At 34.9% G+C, this 20952-nt stretch overlaps 3 protein-coding genes and 1 long non-coding RNA gene across 6 annotated transcripts in view; 3 read left to right on the top strand and 1 right to left on the bottom strand.

The window, feature by feature from the left end:
- LOC119066483 overlaps positions 1 to 20952 on the top strand; it is a 274825-nt gene that overhangs the window by 15279 nt on the left and 238594 nt on the right. The gene's annotated exons all lie outside the window — the stretch shown is intronic.
- On the top strand, positions 2576 to 4761 carry LOC119066472. The gene is made up of 2 exons (XM_037168978.1): positions 2576 to 2864; positions 2940 to 4761. The coding sequence occupies exon 2, from the start codon at positions 2989 to 2991 to the stop codon at positions 4411 to 4413; it is 1425 nt and encodes a 474-aa protein (XP_037024873.1). The 5' UTR covers positions 2576 to 2864; positions 2940 to 2988; the 3' UTR covers positions 4414 to 4761.
- On the top strand, positions 6643 to 9061 carry LOC119066479 (ras-related protein Rac1). 3 transcript variants are annotated; one of them, XM_037168984.1, is made up of 2 exons: positions 6643 to 6812; positions 7517 to 9061. In XM_037168984.1, exon 2 carries the CDS (start codon positions 7550 to 7552, stop codon positions 8126 to 8128), a length of 579 nt encoding a protein of 192 aa, XP_037024879.1. In that variant the 5' UTR covers positions 6643 to 6812; positions 7517 to 7549; the 3' UTR covers positions 8129 to 9061. The 3 variants fall into 3 exon arrangements, with proteins under 3 accessions (XP_037024879.1, XP_037024881.1, XP_037024882.1); XM_037168986.1 differs by lacking the exon at positions 6643 to 6812 and adding an exon at positions 7228 to 7440; XM_037168987.1 differs by lacking the exon at positions 6643 to 6812 and adding an exon at positions 7228 to 7446.
- On the bottom strand, positions 12820 to 16755 carry LOC119066474 (mucin-2-like). The gene is made up of 4 exons (XM_037168980.1): positions 16469 to 16755; positions 13669 to 13815; positions 13198 to 13602; positions 12820 to 13135 (listed from the first exon to the last, which is right to left on the bottom strand). Exons 1-4 carry the CDS (start codon positions 16524 to 16526, stop codon positions 12939 to 12941), a joined length of 807 nt encoding a protein of 268 aa, XP_037024875.1. The 5' UTR covers positions 16527 to 16755; the 3' UTR covers positions 12820 to 12938.

Here is a 20952-nt window from a genome sequence, read left to right as displayed (position 1 = left end):
ACAGTTTGCGGCATGTATGCATGCTGTTTCATCATTCATATGGCAAAAGGCAACTCTTTTCCTCATTTTATAAGTAAATTTTCAACTAATCTACTAATTAACGATCATTTTATAACTAAAGTTTATAATTACTATTCTAGAAACTAATTTTTTCAATAAAAAGCATGAAAACCAAAAAAAAAGAATTTTCATTGTAAAAATATATCGACCCATCACTGTCCAATATGATTTGAAAAAATAAAAATAATGAGCCAGTACCCTCTGGTGTGTATGTGAAAATTGGAATTAAATGAACTACCCCTTACAATGACATTGATTTTAACGATGAGCCACTTTTGTGAGTTAAACAGTAGAGATGACGAAACAGATCTGTGAAGAACTCAATGTATCTGTAGTGACCCGTAAACGAGGCTCACACATGCACCCATGTATCATATCAAGCGTCGTCATATAATGTAATGAGAAGTAGAGTCAGTCTACCACCGGCACTCGATCAGTTAACAGGCACAAATAAATAGATCAAACAAGTTATACCGATTCGTCTTTTATCATAATGCCAACGGCATTATATATCCACACACCCTTTTATATGAAAAGGATTCGATAATTTTTTAAGGATTATGGAGGGGGTAAATTAATTCCCATCACTGACTTATAATATATGCGCTACGTTGAAACAGGTCCTTTTGTGTTCGTTTGAAGAAAATGATAACAAAACAAATAAAATAAATAAAGTTTTCTTCGCTGTCCATCTTACCGTGCGCCTACAGGTAACAAAATTTTTTCCATAACCTTTGTTGCGTATATCATTCTTTGAGAATAGCGTTAACAAAAGGTGGTTCAATACTTTCATTTTTTTATTAGCGTAAAGGGTATGTGAGATATATTTTTTAGTTGATTTTACAACCTGTATAACAATGATTTGTTGTTATTTTTTTTAGTGGACGAGTGAAATTTAACTGATAAAGGATTTTTGCTAATTTCTAGGAATAATTGATTTTTAGACAAAATATTGAGATTGGGTCACTCGAATTTCTTTGTATATAATTCGCTATTCATAATGCCGTCTTATCGAGTGTGGGAAATTTTTTTTTTTTATTCTGTGACAGTAAATTCGGTAAAAAAAGCAAGTATATCAGGTCCATCAGATTTATCTTTTTTATAGGGCGTAGAAGATTTTTTTTTGTCTCGCGGTCCTGTGACATTGAATTCGGTTAAAAGAGCTAATATACCAAGTCATTGAGTTTCTATTGTTATATAGTGTTATACACTACAGGACAATTTTATAAAGCGTGGGAGAATTTTTATGATACAATGGGTCGTGTAACTAAGTTTGATTTATAGAACCTTTATTTCCTCACGATGTACTGACAGCTAATTTGTTAAAATGCTAGGGTATGTTGGCTCTTTAAGATTCTATTGTATACTACCGAACGAACCTTTTGTATGGTTGACCATTGTGTTTAGTGTGGGAGAAAACTTTCTCACGATATAGTGACATAAAAACTGATAAAATGCGCGATTATATTAGGTCATTATAGTTCTATTGTCTATTCGTCAACTCTTTTTGACAGATTTATTGACCTCTATTTTACCATCGTCAACCCATTTTTGACAGGTCTATTGTACCCTCGTCAAAATTTGACAGGCATTGTTCTTTTTTTAGTTTGACATTAATACATACCTAAAGACCCATATATTCTTCTAAAATCCAAATGACTTATGAAGTTTAAATGTAATTTTAATTGATGTGATGAGCCTGTCGTGCCAGACAACTCAAATTTTCTAATATGATGACACCTTTCTACAAATTTTTTCATTTATTCAATACAACTCAACAGAATATTGTTGAAACTGTGCTGAACTGATGCAAATTAACCCTAAGTTATTGAGATTGAGTCTAAAATTAACGATCGAATGTGATAAATCGCCGTTGCTTTCTTTTTATTGGAATTGACGGTAAGAGCGGTACTTTTGCTTGTGATTCTGTTTAATATAAATTAATTTATTACTTTCTAACCCACACACCGAATGAGAAATGTAATAAAGATGTTCAAAAAAAATCCGTAACAACAAGCGCCACACTATTACTAAATTTAAAGAATGGTATCGAGGTTCAACAATCTGAAATCGAAATAGTTTCATATTTTTAACAAGACTCTAAGAACAATAGGTTCCAATGTAGAAACAAGAAAATCTTATTCAAACTGGTACAATCCAGGATATGCGCAGAATTTACAGGATAGATTTCAAATGATTCGCGCTAAATCCGAATTCGCAAAAAGATACAACCATCAAAATAATGGAACGCAGGATGAAAACCATTGACATAAAGGACATTAAGTCATTCCAGTTGTTCCAGTTTGTAAAGGTTTGTTCCAAGGCCATATGAATTGTCAAATTTCATCCACAGAACCGTAACCTCAATAATATCTCTGTGTAAATCGTGTAGGCGACGTTGCTCGATTTGTATGAAATATCACGTAAGCGATGTTGCTGTGGATGAAATTGTCGTTGTTCGGGTTGTGAAAGTTCGTGTTTACAGTTACTTGGAACAAACCACTGATACCACGATACCACTGCACGCACAGCTGAAATAACGTTTTTGTATTAATACGTACAGTACCGTACAGTAAAAGTTTTATTTTGATGTTAATCTGGATTTCTTAAGTCGAACAAGTACTTTGAAGACAAAGCTGACCTCTTAAGGCACTCAGAAAATATTTAGCCTGAATGAATACGGTTCATTTGACTACGCGACAAATGTAATTAAACAAACAAAAACATATCGGTCGAAATCAAATAAATCCAAAGATAAACCAAATTCAAATTAAGGGTGAAGAGAGTCGCTGTCTACTGTAACTGTAAGTACGCAAGCATTAGGTCAAATAAAATAAACGAAGGGCGTAAAATTGATTTTAGATTGTTTTTCCAATCAGACCAGAACTACACGAAAGTCATTCGTCTAATAGGACATCTACAAACGTTATGTCGACCCCAAATCAAACCAATTTTATCGATCTGAACGATGACTGCTGCTACCATATCTACAAATTCTTATCAATAGTCGATTGGAGTTCCCTACGTGATACATGCACCCGTTTCCGGACAATTTCTGATTATTGTTTCGATAGACGAAGACGAACATTTGAACTGAGTGACATCTCTAACTCTTCTAATAAAATGGAACCGTCCGAAGTGAAACGCGTTCTTCGAGCCTTTGGTAGATTCATGAAAACATTGTCGATCGATCGAGAACGTTTTAAGAGGAATACCGATTGCAACGTATTGGTGCTGTTTCTCGATCGCTATTGCCGATCGTTAGTAGACCTTGAACTTGCCAACTTCAGATTGACTCGGACAACGATCGTACAATGTCGTCGACTGTTTTCCAGTTTACAGCGATTGGTGATAGATGAGTGGAACGACGAAGCAGCCTTCACCGCCTTCACTAGTTGTTTGGCTACATGTGCATCATTAACGGAATTGGAATTTATTGGCTTGTATGGCATCGTAGGAGATAGTTTGGCAAACAGGCGTATTGCATCTTTAAAGTCGTTTAAGATGAGTGGCTCCATCGGTTTCAGCTGTAAAGCGATCAAGAGTTTTCTCACCAAAAATGATCAGTTAACACAAATCAAATTGTGGGATCTACACTTCAAGGATCACGAGGGTGCTGACAACATCCTCGAACACGTTGCCAATAAGTTGCTAAAATTGGAGGCTCTGAGTCTGCAATTCAATATAAACTTCATGCCAAACATTTTCCCTGTGACAGAAATGCCATTGCTCAAGAAACTCGAAGTTAATTTAGAGTATATTGTAAGAGTGGAAGAAATGCTACGTGGCCTAACAGTTCTCAATAATCTCGAAGATTTGCATTTAATCTTTTTTAAGTGTAATGTCGAATCGATCAGGCTGTTGACTTTATTAAAAAGTTTGAAGATACTGAAGCTCTCCGAACCGTATAATTTGGATAGGGATATGTGTAAGAGATTAGCTAGCGGACTGCCTGGTCTGGAGGAGATTCATATCACTGTACGCAACGAAGAAACTTCATTAAATGAGATCAAAGAGATCGTTTTGCTTGTTCCGAATTTAAGGAGAATCGTTTTTAATCGTATTGCGAGGATCAGACCACCAATTGCAATTGCACCAGAAGTGTTTCAATCGTTGGTGGAAATCAGGAAAAGCCAAGCAACGAAGGAAATTTTGTTGATTTTCCTGAACGATAAGGACTTATGTGACATCGAAAATGAATTAAAATCAAGTGAAATAGGGAAAAAGTTAGCTGAACATGGATCCCTGTTGAAGATGTTGAAGTTGGATAAAGAATATCGAAGGACTTTATCCAATTATTGGGTCCGCATGAATCCAGCTTTTTGTGCAACATCTGGTGCTGGATTTTTTTAATTAGGAAAACTTAAGACTCACTCTGTAAGTGTTTCTAATGGGTGAAGCTGTAATCACACGTACTCCGTTTAGCTCTCCGTTTACTTTTAACGATGAGAAGTGTGAGGAGATTCCATAGGAACAGAGAGCTAAACGGTGTAAGTGCTGGATATGTATAAGCATAGCATCTGAACCAAACAGTAGGAGAGGCGGAGGCCTGTGTATGCAACCCTACCATGTTGTCATTATAAAAGATCAGAGTTGCCGGCTCACTATATTTTGGAATTTCCGTTAAAAAAATCGGTTCTAGTGCTTGGTTCAGTGCTATGGTATAAGTATTCTTATTCACGTCATGTGACGGTCCAACATCCAACAATAATTTTGAAACTAAAATAAAATTCTATGACTTTTAGAAGTGACTTTTTTCTGACTTGCAGACTCATTTTACAAGCAGACAACAAGGGGACATCAGAAAAACGAAAATTTTACGAAAATTGCAGTGAGTTCATACCGTAAACAAAACTCGATTTGCGCAGGTTGTTAATAAAGTTTTCATGTTTGAAGCTCTACTTTCGACGCCCTCAGCATGTAAAATCCATTACATAACTCGGGATAAAATTAATCGTTTAACATTACTATTTGACGGAAGTAATTTGAAATCTTGTATCCAGATGAGTAAGAGTAAGAGAAGAGGGCTTCATTCGTGTACCTCTGTCGCTCCGATTCCCGATCCATCGCACCACAATACTATTACACGTTTTTGCATTCTCTAGGGATTATGTGAGAGACTAGCTCATTATACACCTATTGATGACATGAAAATTTACTTAGACTCTAACTCTTACAGTTCAAGAGCAAGTCCATTACATAACTCGGCGTCTCGGATGAACCAAATTCGCACGAAAACTCTACTTTAGAACTTTTAAAGTAAATTATCCGCTGAAAGAGCCGTCAAATCGGTTGCAAGACGAAGACCTGTGCAGCGAGATCGAGGAAAGCAATTACATTTTCGCCATCGAAACGATGCAAACATGGTGCGCAGAGGTCTTGTCGTTATAGTGAATAAATTCGGCTCGAGATTGATCGTCGTGCGAGAGAATAGATTAAGGTTAGCTCGCTTAGTTTGTGTTTATTATGTAGATGGAAGCACGAGTTTTTAGGGGGTATAATGTAACAATACAGGTGTGCCAACTAGTAAAAATAAAAAATCAAAACCTACCGTCTGGTCAAAGTATATAAACACTGAAGGTAATGCAAATCCACAGTTACAGATGAATTTTTTATAAAAATAATTTTGACAGACAGGCTTGTATGGAAATCCAACATAACAATGAGAAAAAATTTGAATTTTCATACAAAATTCAAATTTTTAACGGTCAAAAATTATTTTTATAAAAAAATTCAGCTATACACACGGATCCAAACTTTCAGGTGAATTTTAGCTCCGTCATATTACACACGTATTGAATTCGTTTGCGTAAAGTTGGATCTAGTGGTGAGTTTGGAACGATTAAATCTTGTAAACCAAATAATGTAAATAAAGTAGTTTTCAAAATGACTACTACATAGCTCCATTTGAACCCTAGATTTTTTATTTATATGCATTACCACCCTGGACTTATAAAATATATATGAAAATATTTACGCCACTGTAGGAGATGTAGATTGTAGATTTGAGCACTACTTCACAGGACCGTCAATAATGACGCTGTCAGCGAGTCGGTCTTCTGTCAATTCACACGAACAATATTTTCACGGACAATGTGACCGAAAATTTAAATTTCCTAACAAATGATTTTGATTTTCAAATTTCGTATCTCAAAAGACCAACTCGACGGCAGTGGCATCTCTGATTTTTGTTAGAGTGATGAGAACTTTTTCCACAATCTATTTATGTAACACAAGTTGGAATATAAATTTAAAAAAAAACATTTCATGATTATCAATCAGCTTTTTATCTCCAATTATGTAAACAATAACAATCACAATCATAGGGTATCGGTTCGAAGGACGACTAGAGGTGCGGTAAAAAGTTTTGTGATCGCCTCAAATATGTTATAGTGATTTGATCGATGTCTAATATCCTTGTTCAGTGTTTTTAGGCTGAGAACGGACATATCTATAGTTGTGCGTATAACTCTGTTCGAATTTACATTTTTTTCAAATATGCATTGACAACACCGCTCTATTGAATTCCCAGCATAAAAACATTGTTGATGTCAGCACTGTCTAGAAAAATTGCAAAACACACAAAACACAACCATTCCAGCGCTTGTCAAACGCATTTCTCATGACAGTGACATTAGGTACTGAATTTTTCAACTGTATACACCCTGATTACGAATCTGTGGAAAAGTAGCAAATTTCGATAAAAAAGTGATTCGCGACAAACTATTTTCGCATCGAATCCAGTGCTTTAGGTACAGTGAATTAAAGTTTACCAATCCATAAAATTGCAAAAGACCAAATTAACGTTCAATGTGTGCAAAAATCCAGATTTGGATTTTTTTCTTCTTCCTTCTCTCTTTGTCTCTTGTTCTTCATTTTCACTTATTTGTTTATGTAGACCATTTGATGCATATAAATACATGTATGTGCGTATCACATAATAAATGTGTGTTTGTTTAAAAGTGGAGTTTGTTAGTTCTGTAGAATTTTTTTTCATACAACTGGATGTGTAATATGAATGTCTCCCACTGATTGATATTGTGTGCATTAGAGAACAGCAAAATTTGCTACACATTTTCGATTAGATTATCTTATCTGTCAAGTGAATTATATATGGATGTTTGATGACCTAACTCCGTGGCATGTTTATCAGTTTAGGCTTTTTTTCTGGGGGGAGATACGGGAGCTATGGATCAGTTGGAACTATATCGACAATATTTTTACCTTAGTCTCTGACCCAGTTCATATCTGAGTTGCTTTTTTCGCAAGCAAAATTTTCATTTTATTTAGAAAGAGTTGTTGCATTGGCCCCATTATGTGTGTTTTGCGTGTAAACATTTTTCGGTGACTCATTTCACTAGTTGATCTTTACGTAATGCAGTGACTGTCAATCCATTCTGTGCATCATTCACTTTCGTTGGAATTTAAATTGAATTGTTTGTGATTTATGTTTTAGCATTAACGACCTCACTCGAAATCATCCAGCAAAATGCAAGCAATCAAGTGTGTGGTGGTCGGCGACGGAGCTGTTGGTAAAACATGTCTTCTCATCAGTTATACAACAAATGCCTTTCCGGGTGAATACATACCCACAGTATTCGACAATTATTCGGCCAATGTTATGGTTGACGGTAAACCGATCAATCTGGGCCTATGGGATACAGCCGGCCAGGAGGATTACGACAGATTGCGACCGTTGTCCTATCCACAGACCGATGTCTTTTTGATTTGTTTTTCGCTGGTCAATCCGGCATCATTCGAAAATGTGCGGGCCAAATGGTTCCCGGAGGTGCGCCATCACTGTCCGAATACACCGATCATTTTAGTGGGCACAAAATTGGATTTGCGAGATGATAAGAGCACAATAGAGAAATTACGCGATAAAAAACTGGCACCGGTCACGTATCCGCAAGGTTTGGCCATGGCCAAAGAAATCTATTCCGTCAAATATTTGGAATGTTCGGCATTGACACAGAAGGGATTAAAAACGGTTTTCGATGAAGCTATACGGGCTGTATTGTGTCCGGTGATTACGACAAAACCGAAACGCAAGTGTACGTTACTATAAGGTGGAAATAGTAAGCGTACCCGTGGAAGCAACAAGCAAAACAAAAAAAAATTTAATCAGAAGAAATTTGGTGTGTGGATTTTTTACGTGTTTTGTCGCTATAAATTCCCATCATCCAAAGTGTTTGTTATATCGTCAACAGTACTAAGTATCATGTGAAAAAAATTAATAAAATTACAAGAGAAAGATGAAGCAAAAAAAAGTTTAAAATAAATAAAAAATCAATATCATGTGCGTGCACAACACTTGCATCTTGAAAAAAATATAATTCGATTTAATTGTTGTAAAAACTAACGAAAAAGTTTCATTTTTACTAAGCTCGTGTTTATAATACAGACCAGTATATATATTACAATGTGTAGGCATGTAAAATTCCCATTCAGATGATTTTCATTCTTTCATTTTTATTAAATTCATTCAAATCGAAAACAATAATTCAGTCAGTCAGTAAAACACTACACACAACCCACATAATGTAATGTAATTGAACGACATTGCCTTTAATCAATTCAGTGCTCCGGTCGTATTTATTTTATATAGAATCTATGTCTGTGTGTGTACGTGTCTGTGGATATTTCCAGCAAGAGACACAAAATGCTAACATCCTCTCTTCCCCCCATTCATCATTTATATGCTCTTTTGGTTAGCCGCCCATATCAATGAGATAGAAATCGAAAATGAGATAAATATTTAAACGAAAAAAAAAACAAAAAAAAATCACTGCCGCGCCGCACACATGAAAATATTAAATAAAAATTTAAAGAAGAGAAGAGGAAAAATAAAAGAAACTAAAATTACGAACAAGGCCAAGGCAATGAGTTTTAATAATAGCAGAGCGATTTTTTGTTTTTAACACATTCATCATGATTGTAACATGTGAATGATTAATGGTGGTCTGAATTCAGAAAATTTTAGTTTTTCAATTTCCCTCGGTATTTGAAAAGCAAAATATATTTTCACATTTTTAGAAATACAAAATTCAGAGGGTTTTTTTTAGGAAAAATAAAAAAAAAAAAAACAAAAATTTGCAAACCGAAAAAGTTTAAAATTTTTAGAAATGAAAAACAAAAGGAACGGAAAGGAAAAATCAAATTATTAATTGAATGTTGTTTATATTTTGCTATAATTTAAAAATAATTTTTAAATAATTAAAAAAAATATTTTGTTTTTTCAAAGATATCCATGATGGCTGGGGTCTAATGAAAATTATACTAAAAAAAGAAATGAAAAATAAAGTGTTTATAAATAACAAAAAAAAAACATAAAACCGAGTGGACTTTCATTTGCCAAACAGTCCAATGCATTAATCGATACTATGGAGTGCAACGGCGAAGTTAAGAACAGGGAAAATCCAATTTACCGTTTCCCGGGATTTTCATTTACCGGCATAGAGATAAATAGAGTACTTTACATAAATGTTTACACCGTTCAACCGGCTTTCAGAAATTGAATGATTTTTTAGTTTTCTTTTTTCAAAATTACATCGAATGGAAGTAGTCCGCCAGTTGAACTGAGGCTGTACAGCTGATTTTAACGTTGAGTTCAGAGCATTTTCATCATAGATTTCACCATCATCATGAAAAGTATTTCGTGGTCGGCTTTTTCGGGTTTACAACTCTGATTTCGTCGTTCTTTAGAAAATAGGAATTCTTACAATAATTCTAAATTTTTTTTAATTAAAAAAGAGTTATTAAAGTAAAAAAAAATAAAAAAATGGTTATTCGGATCTCTTGCGAATGCAGATGTTTGATAGATTAAGGTTTGCTAGTTTGGTAAAGTTTTTCTTTATGTAGGTGGACGAAGCTTCGGTACGGTTTGAAATTAAGTGTTTACAAGGTAACTTGTCATAGGTGAAGTCCTTTATCACCAAGCAATCTACCTTAAATTTGTCAACAACTTGAGGCAACTTGTAAAAAGAAATCAAAACTCATCCGAAACGGGCGATCCACTTGTCAACGGACAATGTCTGAACAAAACCATAATCTTACTTCGAACCGAATGTGCGGTGACACCAAACGAACTATATCTCTCCATCTCATTAAAAACGAAAAATTGCGTAGAAATCTGTGCTATCTGTTTCATAGGCACAATATTTTGTGACACACAAGTCAGGATAACCATTTAAAAAAAGAAGGTATCATTAGCATATTGAACGAATGTACTAGCCCGCATGTCGGAATGACATTACCGACTATATCTATGTTCTTTCGAAATTCCTTTCATAATATCAGTGAAGTCCATATCTTTGAATTGGATCATGTCAGTAACAGAATGTATGGGGTCGTTCATAAATTACGTAGCGCAAAATAAACGGAGTATAATAAGGGGAGGGGTATTAGACGTGTGTCGGTCCATATTTTTTTAAGGTCTCATACAAGGAACCTTGAACCTAAATAACTGATAGAAGGAGGAAAGAGGAGAGATTTTTGACACAGGCGAGATGGAAATTTCGCACTGTTTTATTTCCCATTAAAGAAAAACCCTAAAAAGTCATGTATTGGTTCAGGGAAAGTTCATGCAAGTCAGCGAAATGAATAACTTAAAAATATTCAGATCAAATGAAGTAATAGATATAACAGTGCTCTTTGTTAGAACTGCCATGTGTTCGTAGTCTCGAGGACGAACATTTAAGACCTCGTTTATAGCGACCCAACAATCTGACCACGGCCACCAAATCTTGTCTTAATGATGTTTTAGCCAATCCAAACGAATTGTCGACCAAATACTTCCGAAATTGAGATTCCAAACGACCGAAGTAGAAACGGATCGCAATGTGCGAAGTGTATTTTCAGCTTGATCTACGTGGCCAATATTTCAACTCACGAAATCAATTTAGTTAATGAATGGCAGTGAATATTGTACGGCAGCGAGGTAAAAGAATAAACTCAAACTTTTACGGATTTTATCGATTCTTTAATTATAAACTTGGATAAAATTAATATTCGAACCATTCACCACTACTCTTGTTACTCCGAAGTGGTTTGCTCGGAGTTTTAACGGAAAAAGAGGAAGATTTACAAACTAACAATCATTTTTATACCTTCGGTCCTACAATGGTTCCGTTCGCGTATTAATTTTCGTTTCGAAATGATTATACAAGAACAATTGTTGAATTGCTAAACGATGGCACTGATTCTTATATCTATAATTTGGCCGACAAAATGACCGGTATAATTTGAATATTTCTTATTCTATTTAGTTAAGTTTGGTTATTTGGCTGGATCCTTCGTGTTAAATTGGTTTTATTATTCTTAAATCTATTTACAATGTAATAAAATTCATGTAGCGTCTCAACACGTTACATAGATCTGATATTAAACTTTCGATATGTTTGACGTCTGTGAAAGACCACCTGTTTTGAACGATTCATTTTTGGAAATTTCACTAGTATTGCCTAAAATTAACCGTCCCAAACAGAAACGTATGCAACTTTTCATACTAATTAATACGCTGTAGAACAAGGCGTAGAAACTAGTAGGTCGACAACATGTTAATCCTGGAATCGACGGTAAATAGGTCCCTGATGAAGGATCGGTTGGATGATAAGCTTGATTTTTGGTCGTTCTCTGGTTATGGGCATCCTAATCCTAACCTTAAAAATCGTGTTTTTTCACATATTTAGTCTCAGAGCGAAAAATAGTTAAAATTAAAATATAGTTTCTTCGGCATTTCATCAGAGTATTGAATTCTGCACAAAAGTCTCCTTCGAAATGACTTCGCAGAAAATACAGGGTGACCTGTACGAAAATGAAAAAAATGAGTTTTTCTTATTATCCCATAGATTTGTACATTTATAACTCAAATTATTAATGAAAAAAATTTGTTTCTTCGGCAATTCGTTAGATAATTAAATTACAGACGTAATATCACCCTGTAAAAATATAGAGTGATCAGTAAAAAATATCAAATTTATCTATGTTTATGTCATTGCACTGCACGTATTTATACAACCAAACATCTTCTTTTGTACTTACCTACCAATGCCTACAACCATGCAGTGAGTATAAATAAAATCAGAAAAACTTCATAGTTGCATAAACATCCAGCATATCCTTTGTACACCTGTGTTATACATACTTATTCGCTGTAAACAATACGAGCCTGAAGTTCTTTTTTTTTGTGAATGGTTCTATTTAAACAACAACTCGTGAGCACTTTTCATTCTGCTGATTAGCGGATTGTTTTTAGACAATCAACTCAGATATCGACGTACATTACGTTCATTACATTTTTGACTAGAAAATTGTTCTTATGACGAATAGTTTTTGTGTCTAATGCACATTATTCTTATACCTCTGTGGTCTACAGAACGTTAAGATGTGGTGCAAACTGCAAACGCGACTAACTGACTATGAAAAGGGTATTGCGACGGTTGTTAGCATTTTTATTCAACGGGTGTCGTCTACGGCTACAGCCATTCTTGACATTCCATGATATGCTTTGTATACAAGTTCTAAGTCTTTTTTTGAGACAGGTACTCATGATTTAAAGAACGAACGATTAAAGAGTTACTCACACTTTATTCGAAGAGGAAGATGTTACTGCTGTATGATACACACCACCAAAGGCTCTCTAGATCTAGAGACACCACCCAAAGTTATTAAAGCAAAATGTCAGTGGATTTTTGTGTACTTCAGAAAGGTTCGGCACAGATGGAAAATATGATAGACAGTAGACGCAACTCAACAAGATGTAACAATTTGTTCAAATTTTATTATAATTTTTTGTAACAAAAAATTGCAGCCACTCCTTTGACTCAAAAGATCCACGCTATAAATTAAAAATTCAAATTTTCTAACCTACTACTAAATTACAGACTTGAAATGGTACCAATTGAGAAAACCAACAAAAAGACGGACAGAATTGTTCGACTCGAACTGTTGCACTTATCTGTGTCGCAAACTCGACATTCTAATGGAAGTACTAAGCCATTTGCTATACGACACATGTCGTTAGGATATCTAGACGCTGCCACACATCCTCGATTAACATGGTTGGTTGCATTAACTAAATGAAACGAATAAAGTTAAGAAACAACCGAAAGCAACATCCTTTTGTACTTTACTCACCTAGCACGTAACAGTTGTAGGCGGTTTGTTTAACAGGAGTTTGTTGCTGTAGACGTGACGTTTCAGATGGTGGCGTTACGACTGGTCGTTCAGTTGTCGAGGGCGGTGCTGAAGGATTTGTAGCTGTGGTTCCCTCAGTCGGCGGCGCACTAGTATTTTCTGTGGCTGGAATCACCGATGTTGTAGTTATCGGAGATTCAGGAATGGGAATAGTCGATAAAGTTGATGATTGTTCGCCAGTTGTTTGTGTTGATGGAATTGTTTCTTGTGTGGTCGGTTCTTCAGGTGGAGGCTCTGTACTAGTTTCTGGAACTGGCTCTGTAGGCGGTGGAGTTGACTCCACTGTCGTTGGTATTTCCTGACTGGTCGAACTTTCCTCGGGTGGACTCGTAGGTGGTATCGTCTCTTTTAAATTAAATTTTTGAAATCGTCAAAATAAAGTATTTCTCGGTGTCGATCATATTGTCATACCAAGGGGAGGTTCTACTGTTTGAACAGTAGTAGAACTAGGCTCAACCACTGTGGTTGTCTCTTCGGCAGAACAGGAAATCAAAAATTCCTCGAGTAACTTATTTCCGTCAGCGCAATCATCACATACGTAGCACAGTTGAGCATGACCTGTTCATCGATGATTAAAAAAAATTCGTTATCTCAAAATGAAAATGGTTAGAACCTCAGTGCGAGTGCTTTTTTTAGCGTAGAGCGTAAAATGAGTCGTTGTTTTTAACTTTATCTTCAAATAATTTGTGAAAACGTTCGAAATATTGGCTCACAGAACGGTATGTGTCGGTGTACTTTTCTGTCTTTGTTAATGAATAATCATTGTCATTAGATTAAAATTGAGTGTCTTTGGTTGTTTAGTATTTTGTTAACATTAATTTGATAACACGTCAGTTATAGGCGTGTGATTTCTATCTCACTTACAACAAATGAAAGTTAATAACCAACCATAGGCGGTTGGAAAATTACCGTTACATCAATTTCGGTGAAGGTCTTTCGCTTGACCCAGTTCAGGCATTACTTTGATATGCAATTATGCAAATTATTCCCGATAACGGTCATAGGTATTCAAGGTGCATATTGTAATGGTTCGTTCAATTTAGAAGTTTATTTTTGCCGATTATGCAGAAATTTTTCCATTTTTTCTGAATTTTTCATTGAATAAGCAAAACTTCGGCGATCTAATGACTCAACCCAATACCTTCTCTAGCAAACAAACTTCGTTTTGACGCTGTCAAAATACCCTCTTACTTCTTTGTGCATAGCATCATACACTGTTGACTAGTTTCTACTTATACATGTAAAATACAAAGGCTACGTTGCATTTTTACCACCTTAATAAATGTAGTTTGGTTGCTAGAGAGGGTATTGCTCAATCCAAATTTTAAAAAATATATATTTTTCCATTGGAAATACGTCGACTGAAAGTATGTCACCCACCGAAAGCCTCCAAAGGTGGTACAGAGTGAGAAAGTGTCTGAAAAAGGCTAATTTTGCATGACATTCATGGATGTAACCTAATGTTCTAGTCTCGAAAACGAGATGGAAATAACTGTTTAAACTCCTGTTCCAGATATTTACGTTTGCTTCTTCAGTTTCTAACAAGGTTTAACATTGATACAATTTCGAAGGTTGTTGAACGTCTTCAAAGATTACTTTTATCTTACCTACCACCTAAAAGATTTGTCTAATTTAAAGTGTCTACGACTCAAGACTCATACCCTCATTAGATTGGACAATATTAGACAATAGATTAAAATATTTTCCAATTTCTTTTCAACAAACCAAAACGTGAACACAAATTTCAAACGTATTAAAAACGAAAGATTCAATCTCCAAGAACACGATACTTGAAATTGAAAATCGAAGATTTATCAATCATTTATATGCCAAACTAAAATACGTCGTCGCCTTTGTATTATCCGAAATATTATATTAATCGGAACAATCAATAAAATTGTTTGCTCCAATATTAAGTTCATTCGCATTTTATTTTTCAGATAAAAGTTCAGCTTTTATGTATATTAACTGTGATCCTACGTTTTAAATTAAGTTACAAGTGGATCGAGATGATCAGGGAAAACTGGCTAAAACAATTGAACGGGCGAATTTATTGACTAACTAACTGATTTAGCCTAACACTGTTAGGTCATTCTGATGGTTGTAGTTTGTAGTAGTGTAGTGCTTGTATGTACACATCCAATAATGTTAAAGTAGACTACTGTAGAAGAAGGTCTAAAGATTCAGAAATAGTACATTTCGTACCTAGGACTAAAAGTTTTTTTTAGCGTGTGAGAAGTTTTCAGACAGAGCCGAAGGCGAGGTCTGGAATCGAATACGCTAAAACAGAATTTTAGTCCGTGGTACGAATAGTATTTTTTATATTGGACAGAGAAAAAGTGCGACGAAGTCGTATTGGGTCGTGTGCTGAAAAAATCTCATTGCAATACGTGTAACACATCATGCTTTGTGCCAACCGAGAATTGAAATAGACAAGAGCACAAAAAATCATAATTTTCATTGTAAACAATCACTCTTCAAATTTGATCGACCACTTTCCTTTGAATTTTCTCAAACGAATGCTGTAACAACTCATACAAATTCCATATCAACACTCCTTTGATATTATTATTATAATATCACATCAAACGGGTGCTGAAATAAGTCACTTTACAACACTAAAATGAGTGCTGAAAAGAGTCGGATTTCAATTCGCGGTGGCACAAATGTATAGTTCGGTCGGACTATTTCGTGGCCTTGGGCAAATATTGCCAACTCATCTCTATTTCGAAACAAATTTTAAAGAAATAGAAAGGTTTTATCAGTACGACCAGCAACGCCTTCTATTTGAGAAATACCCATTCTAGCAACCTCACTACATTTATTGAGGTGGTAAAAATGCAACGTAGTCATTGCATTTTACATGTAAAATTAGAAATTAATGAAATATTCTTCAAACAAAGGAAAAAGAAGGCAGAAGACAGCGTCAAAACGAAGTTTGTTTGCTAGAAAGGGTATTGGAAAATTGAAAATAGTTTCCAAAAAACTCTCTGCATTAAATATTTGAGGATTTTTTTAAAAAAGAATTTACAATATTTTTTGTTAATTAATTAATTAATTCGTAAACTAATTCCACCTGCAGCTGATTGTAATAAATCGGTCTTTTTATAATGAAAATAATTTCGTCGTTCCATCGTTGAAGTCTATCACAATTTTTTTTGCTTTAAAGTTGAAGACTTTGTAATATACATCGTTCTTAAATCTCACTTACCCTTCGCAATTAATCCAATCACAAAAAATGCAACAAAAATTTTTACATCCATTTTCATTCCTTTTCCGACAACCTTCACAACTCGATTAAAATATCCACAACAGTCTATTCAACGTACAAATCACACTAAAGGAATGTGACACCACACTTCAATTCGAACGATAAATATAATTGCAACGGAAAATCAGTTATTCTAACATTAAAAGAATTTTTTTTTAATTCGTAGCCCATCCGATGGTTCAATCTCGACAATTGATTTAAGTATACGCAACTCGAGTTGCTTTCGAATAGCTTTTATATATCGACGTTGTTAGTTTTGTGTTGATAAGAGTGAATGAAATTTTTGTTACACTTTTTTTATAGTGTCATTGATGAGGTGTTCGGTGAAATAGGGACGCATTACGTGTTCGTCAATGTGTGTTCGTGTTGGGAGCTTTTTATGGAAAAGTTATCAAAAGAAGAACAGGTAGGGTTGTTGTTGCTTTTTATGTGGTTTTTAATTATGGGCTCAATATTAACTTGCACGGATTATAGGATCTGTGAATCAATATTGTGATCAATATCAAACAGACCATCGCAGCTATTGCTTTTCAAATAAAACCTGTTACAGACGACTGTCATCGGCAACGACAGCAATAATAAACGACGAGATCTATCTAATGAGGTATTATATAGCAAAAATCATGTTCGAAACAAATGAAGTAATAGATTTCTGAAATCAATATCTGAAAATCTTCGATCAAATGAAGTAATAGATCAGATATAGTAAAACTGTTAATATGCTTGCCGTCTGTGACAGGTTAAATTTGAGTGATGACTGTATTGATCGTCGATAGAATTCTATAAACGTTAGTCACGGACTGTATGATGACTAAAGAACACTCTAAAAATGGTTATCTTGAGCAATTAAATAAAAAATCATGTGAAAATTATGATACAAAACGATAACAGATTAACGAACAAACAAAACTAGAGATTACAATCTATTGGTTCACCGGCAGTAAAGAGAGTGTAATTGCAGTAATTCAAACAAAAATCTATTTGCAGAATTGACAAGACTTTCATTTTACCGAAAAGACATTATGACGACCAAACAAAACCTTGAAACTTTTATTGCCATCCATTCCACGAAGGGTCACTCACTTTTGTAGGTAAATGCACTAAAAGTGCGTCCGCGGTTGTGATGCGGTTGGACTAATTACTTGACTTCTTTTTGAGTCACCCAATCCTATCCTAAAGATCCCTCCTCACCGTTCTTGCTCGTAATCAAAGGTATAACCGATAAGAAAAGAAGATTAGCCAACAGATCACATTTCTATTTTTCCACACTCCATCCCTGATTTTATGTCCCTGAATTTTCAATATATAAAAATTGAAGATAAATAAATAACAAAAAAAAAGTTATGTCCGTCAGCGACATTTATGGCGGTTCATTTTATTGGACAAACATAAATAATGAAAATTACAAAATAAATAAAATTCATGCCACACTCTGCCACCGAATTATGGTAATCACGAATAGCGCATAAAAATAATGTGCATCTGATGCATGTGAGTTGTACCTTCCTGTGTCTCTAGTTCAAGTATACTCATACGTAGCCGGTGAGAAAGGTACATATTAACCATTACACATACACTGTCGTCGACTCGGGACGGAGTAATTTTGAACATTTTCGAACATTACTATAATTATCCACTTTGACGGCGTTGAACTGCATGTCATCAAACGAACCAAATAGGTTACATTGAAACTATGGTAACTGAACAAACGGCTCCTGTAACAATGTTGCTTTGCAGATATCGGACACGTGTGTCATACCATACAGACATTATTGATTCACAGTTGTTATGCCCATTTATTTCTTTTACCAATGGTTGAAATTATTCAAAATTCGTCCTGTGAATAATGGCTCCACGTTATTAGGGCGCCGTGACACAAGTACTAACCCACTAAATGATTTGTTTAAAAGATCCGCAGAACTGAGGAACATACACGAACTTTTTCGACTTTCCCCTGCGGGTCGGGGCATAACGTACCTACTCGTCAAAATAAAAATTTGGAGCCTCTGGCGTAATGTACTACTACCAGCCTTTGTTACTTTGTTACTTTTGAACCATCTGTCAATGTGTGACGACACACCTTCCTTATAATGACATCGTAACTCATTTTAAATAACCAACTTTTTTAATCATTTGTTTACACTATCTGCCATTTGTGAAGCATTTAATTTTGCGTGTCGAAGCTGTAAGCGTCACCCCCACGGATACCAGTTCTTTTGTAAGTAGATAAAGGGACTTGCGTCACACTTCCACTGCCAGTGGTTTTTGGGCGATTTCAAGAAAACTGCAATTTTCAACAGCAAAATTAAACTCTATTTTAATCAGCACTGCCATGAAACCTTGGGTACATTTGCAGATATCGAGGTAACATATTCAAAAGCAATGTGTTTACCTCGAGGTTTACCTTATAGGAATAAAAGCTAGAGTTGCATTTTGTTGTGTAATTTGTACATAGTCTAGTTACATTTTCTTAGCATTTGAATGTGTGCTAAGAAAAAATAGCTCGTCGTCTGGTTCATAAGGATCAAAAGTTTAGAACCTTGTTTCTATCACACTGAGTCCTAACAACTAAAGACTCTAACATGCTCAGGGAGAGCTATAGATTTCACCGTTCATTGATTTATAAACGTACAAGTCGTACCATAGAGACCATAGACCATAAAGTCACTGAAATTTTGGATTCAATAGTCCTACCGGTATTGTATTTCATTTGTTAGCGACAGTGACGACAAAAGTAAGCAATGAACTCTATCAAGTATGGTTTTATATAGCAAAATGCTGTAAAACGAATTAATTAAGAGATCCCGTATCAATATGCTGAAAATACTTACATCAAGTGAAGTAAAAGACTTTATTTGAACTTATTGGTGATGGTTGCCGAACGGGATATAAAACCATCCAACCAAGAATGAAAAGTTTAGTTTATCGTGTCTGAAACTTACCTAAAAAGACATAATGACTTATAACGACATAAGAAGATGTTGGAAGGCGTTTGAAATAATTCTCTTTCAGAGAAATGTAATATCCTAACTGTCTTACAGGAGTTAGGTTTAGAGAAATTAGCGACATGCGACAATTTGCATGATTAAAAGAGTAGTGATCTGAGTCTTTGCTCAATAAAATCACTAGTCAATCATTGCATCATATTTGCATTAAGATGAATATGTATGTATGTAGCAAAAAGACTAATTCTTTAAAGTCCTAATATTTGTGAAATACTTTTCTTTATTAAAAGCGAAAAAAAGGCTGCAAAGTGCAACCAGTAAAAAAATGATCTTTTCAACAAACAAATATTTACAATAAATAAAAATTCTTTAAATATTTTTAAGCCCAATACGAAGTGCAATGGGGCTTATGAGGGATTCTTTTGAAAAACAGCCTACCGAAATCGGACGCATTTTCTATTGAAATTTTTTATATGTGCCTAGAAAGGACTTCGACCTTATAAGCCAAAACCACCTTTAAAAAAAATTCTTCGAAGTTTGTGTGGCTGGTGAAAAGTGATCAAAAATCGAAATCTTAAAATTTCTCTAGTTACACGAGCCGTACAGGGTCGTGTGGGGTGTCATTAGAAAGGTAATCACACGTACTATTGAGCCGAATAGAACTTATTGGGTTTAAAATTCATTGACACTGAAACATGTGCAGTTGAAGTTTTCAACCGAAGACTTACACTGTTCTTACAGAAATTTCTCGAGGTACACAAAACGTACATGGTCGTGTGTGGTATCATTTAAAGGTAATTGTATGTGCTTTTGGGCCAAATAGGTTTTTATGTGGTTTGGATCGCCAGATTTTTTTGTCTGCTCGAGAATCGAATATTAAGCTATCACTGTGTTTTTCTGGTCCGGAGGACTCAGAAGAAGCCGTTCGTATTTTTTTTCAGAATTTTAAAACACACCCGAGCAACGAATTCATTCATATGAAGAAATGCGTTGGTTAGAAGAGATGAGATGTATGGTGCATATCTTTTTTACTGCTCTAACCAACGTATTTCGTCATAAAGTCGGAGCATTATAACTTGATCGATTCTACTCATTTAATTCATTTTTAAATAATTGTAGTTTTCGAAGAAATCATTTCGAAAACACTACAGTATAAAAGCTTAGACACGTTCATTTGAACGGATTACCCGCAGGTATACCGCGAGTAAACAGCTCTAATGCGCATGTGTAAGCCTTTATACTGTAATGTTTTCGAAATGATTTTTTGAAAAGCTACAATTATTTAAAAATGAATAGAATCGATCAAATTATAATGCTTCCACTTTATGAATGAATTCGTTGCACGAGACCCCTAAAATGTATTTTAAAATTCGGAAAAAAATATGAACCGCTTCTTCTGAGTCCTCCGGACCAGAAAAACACAGTGATAGCTTAATATTCGATTCTCGAGCAGACAAAACAATCTGGCTGCGATGAAAT

This window comes from Bradysia coprophila, chromosome IV (assembly GCF_014529535.1).
Source record: "Bradysia coprophila strain Holo2 chromosome IV, BU_Bcop_v1, whole genome shotgun sequence".
Classification (NCBI taxonomy): Eukaryota; Metazoa; Arthropoda; class Insecta; order Diptera; family Sciaridae; genus Bradysia; species Bradysia coprophila.
The sequence above is the reverse complement of the archived record's forward strand: the minus strand, read 5'-3'. Positions and strand labels throughout refer to the sequence as shown.

Coding starts and splice junctions, on each gene's coding strand:
- LOC119066472 (XM_037168978.1), top strand. CDS start 2,989: ATGTCGACCCCAAATCAAACCAATTTTATCGATCTGAACGATGACTGC.
- LOC119066479 (XM_037168984.1), top strand. CDS start 7,550: ATGCAAGCAATCAAGTGTGTGGTGGTCGGCGACGGAGCTGTTGGTAAA.
- LOC119066474 (XM_037168980.1), bottom strand. CDS start 16,526: ATGAAAATGGATGTAAAAATTTTTGTTGCATTTTTTGTGATTGGATTA. Junction 13,603..13,668: donor AACAGTAGAACCTCCCCTTG/GTATGACAATAT, acceptor TTAATTTAAAAG/AGACGATACCACCTACGAGT. Junction 13,136..13,197: donor CTACAACTGTTACGTGCTAG/GTGAGTAAAGTA, acceptor CGTTTCATTTAG/TTAATGCAACCAACCATGTT.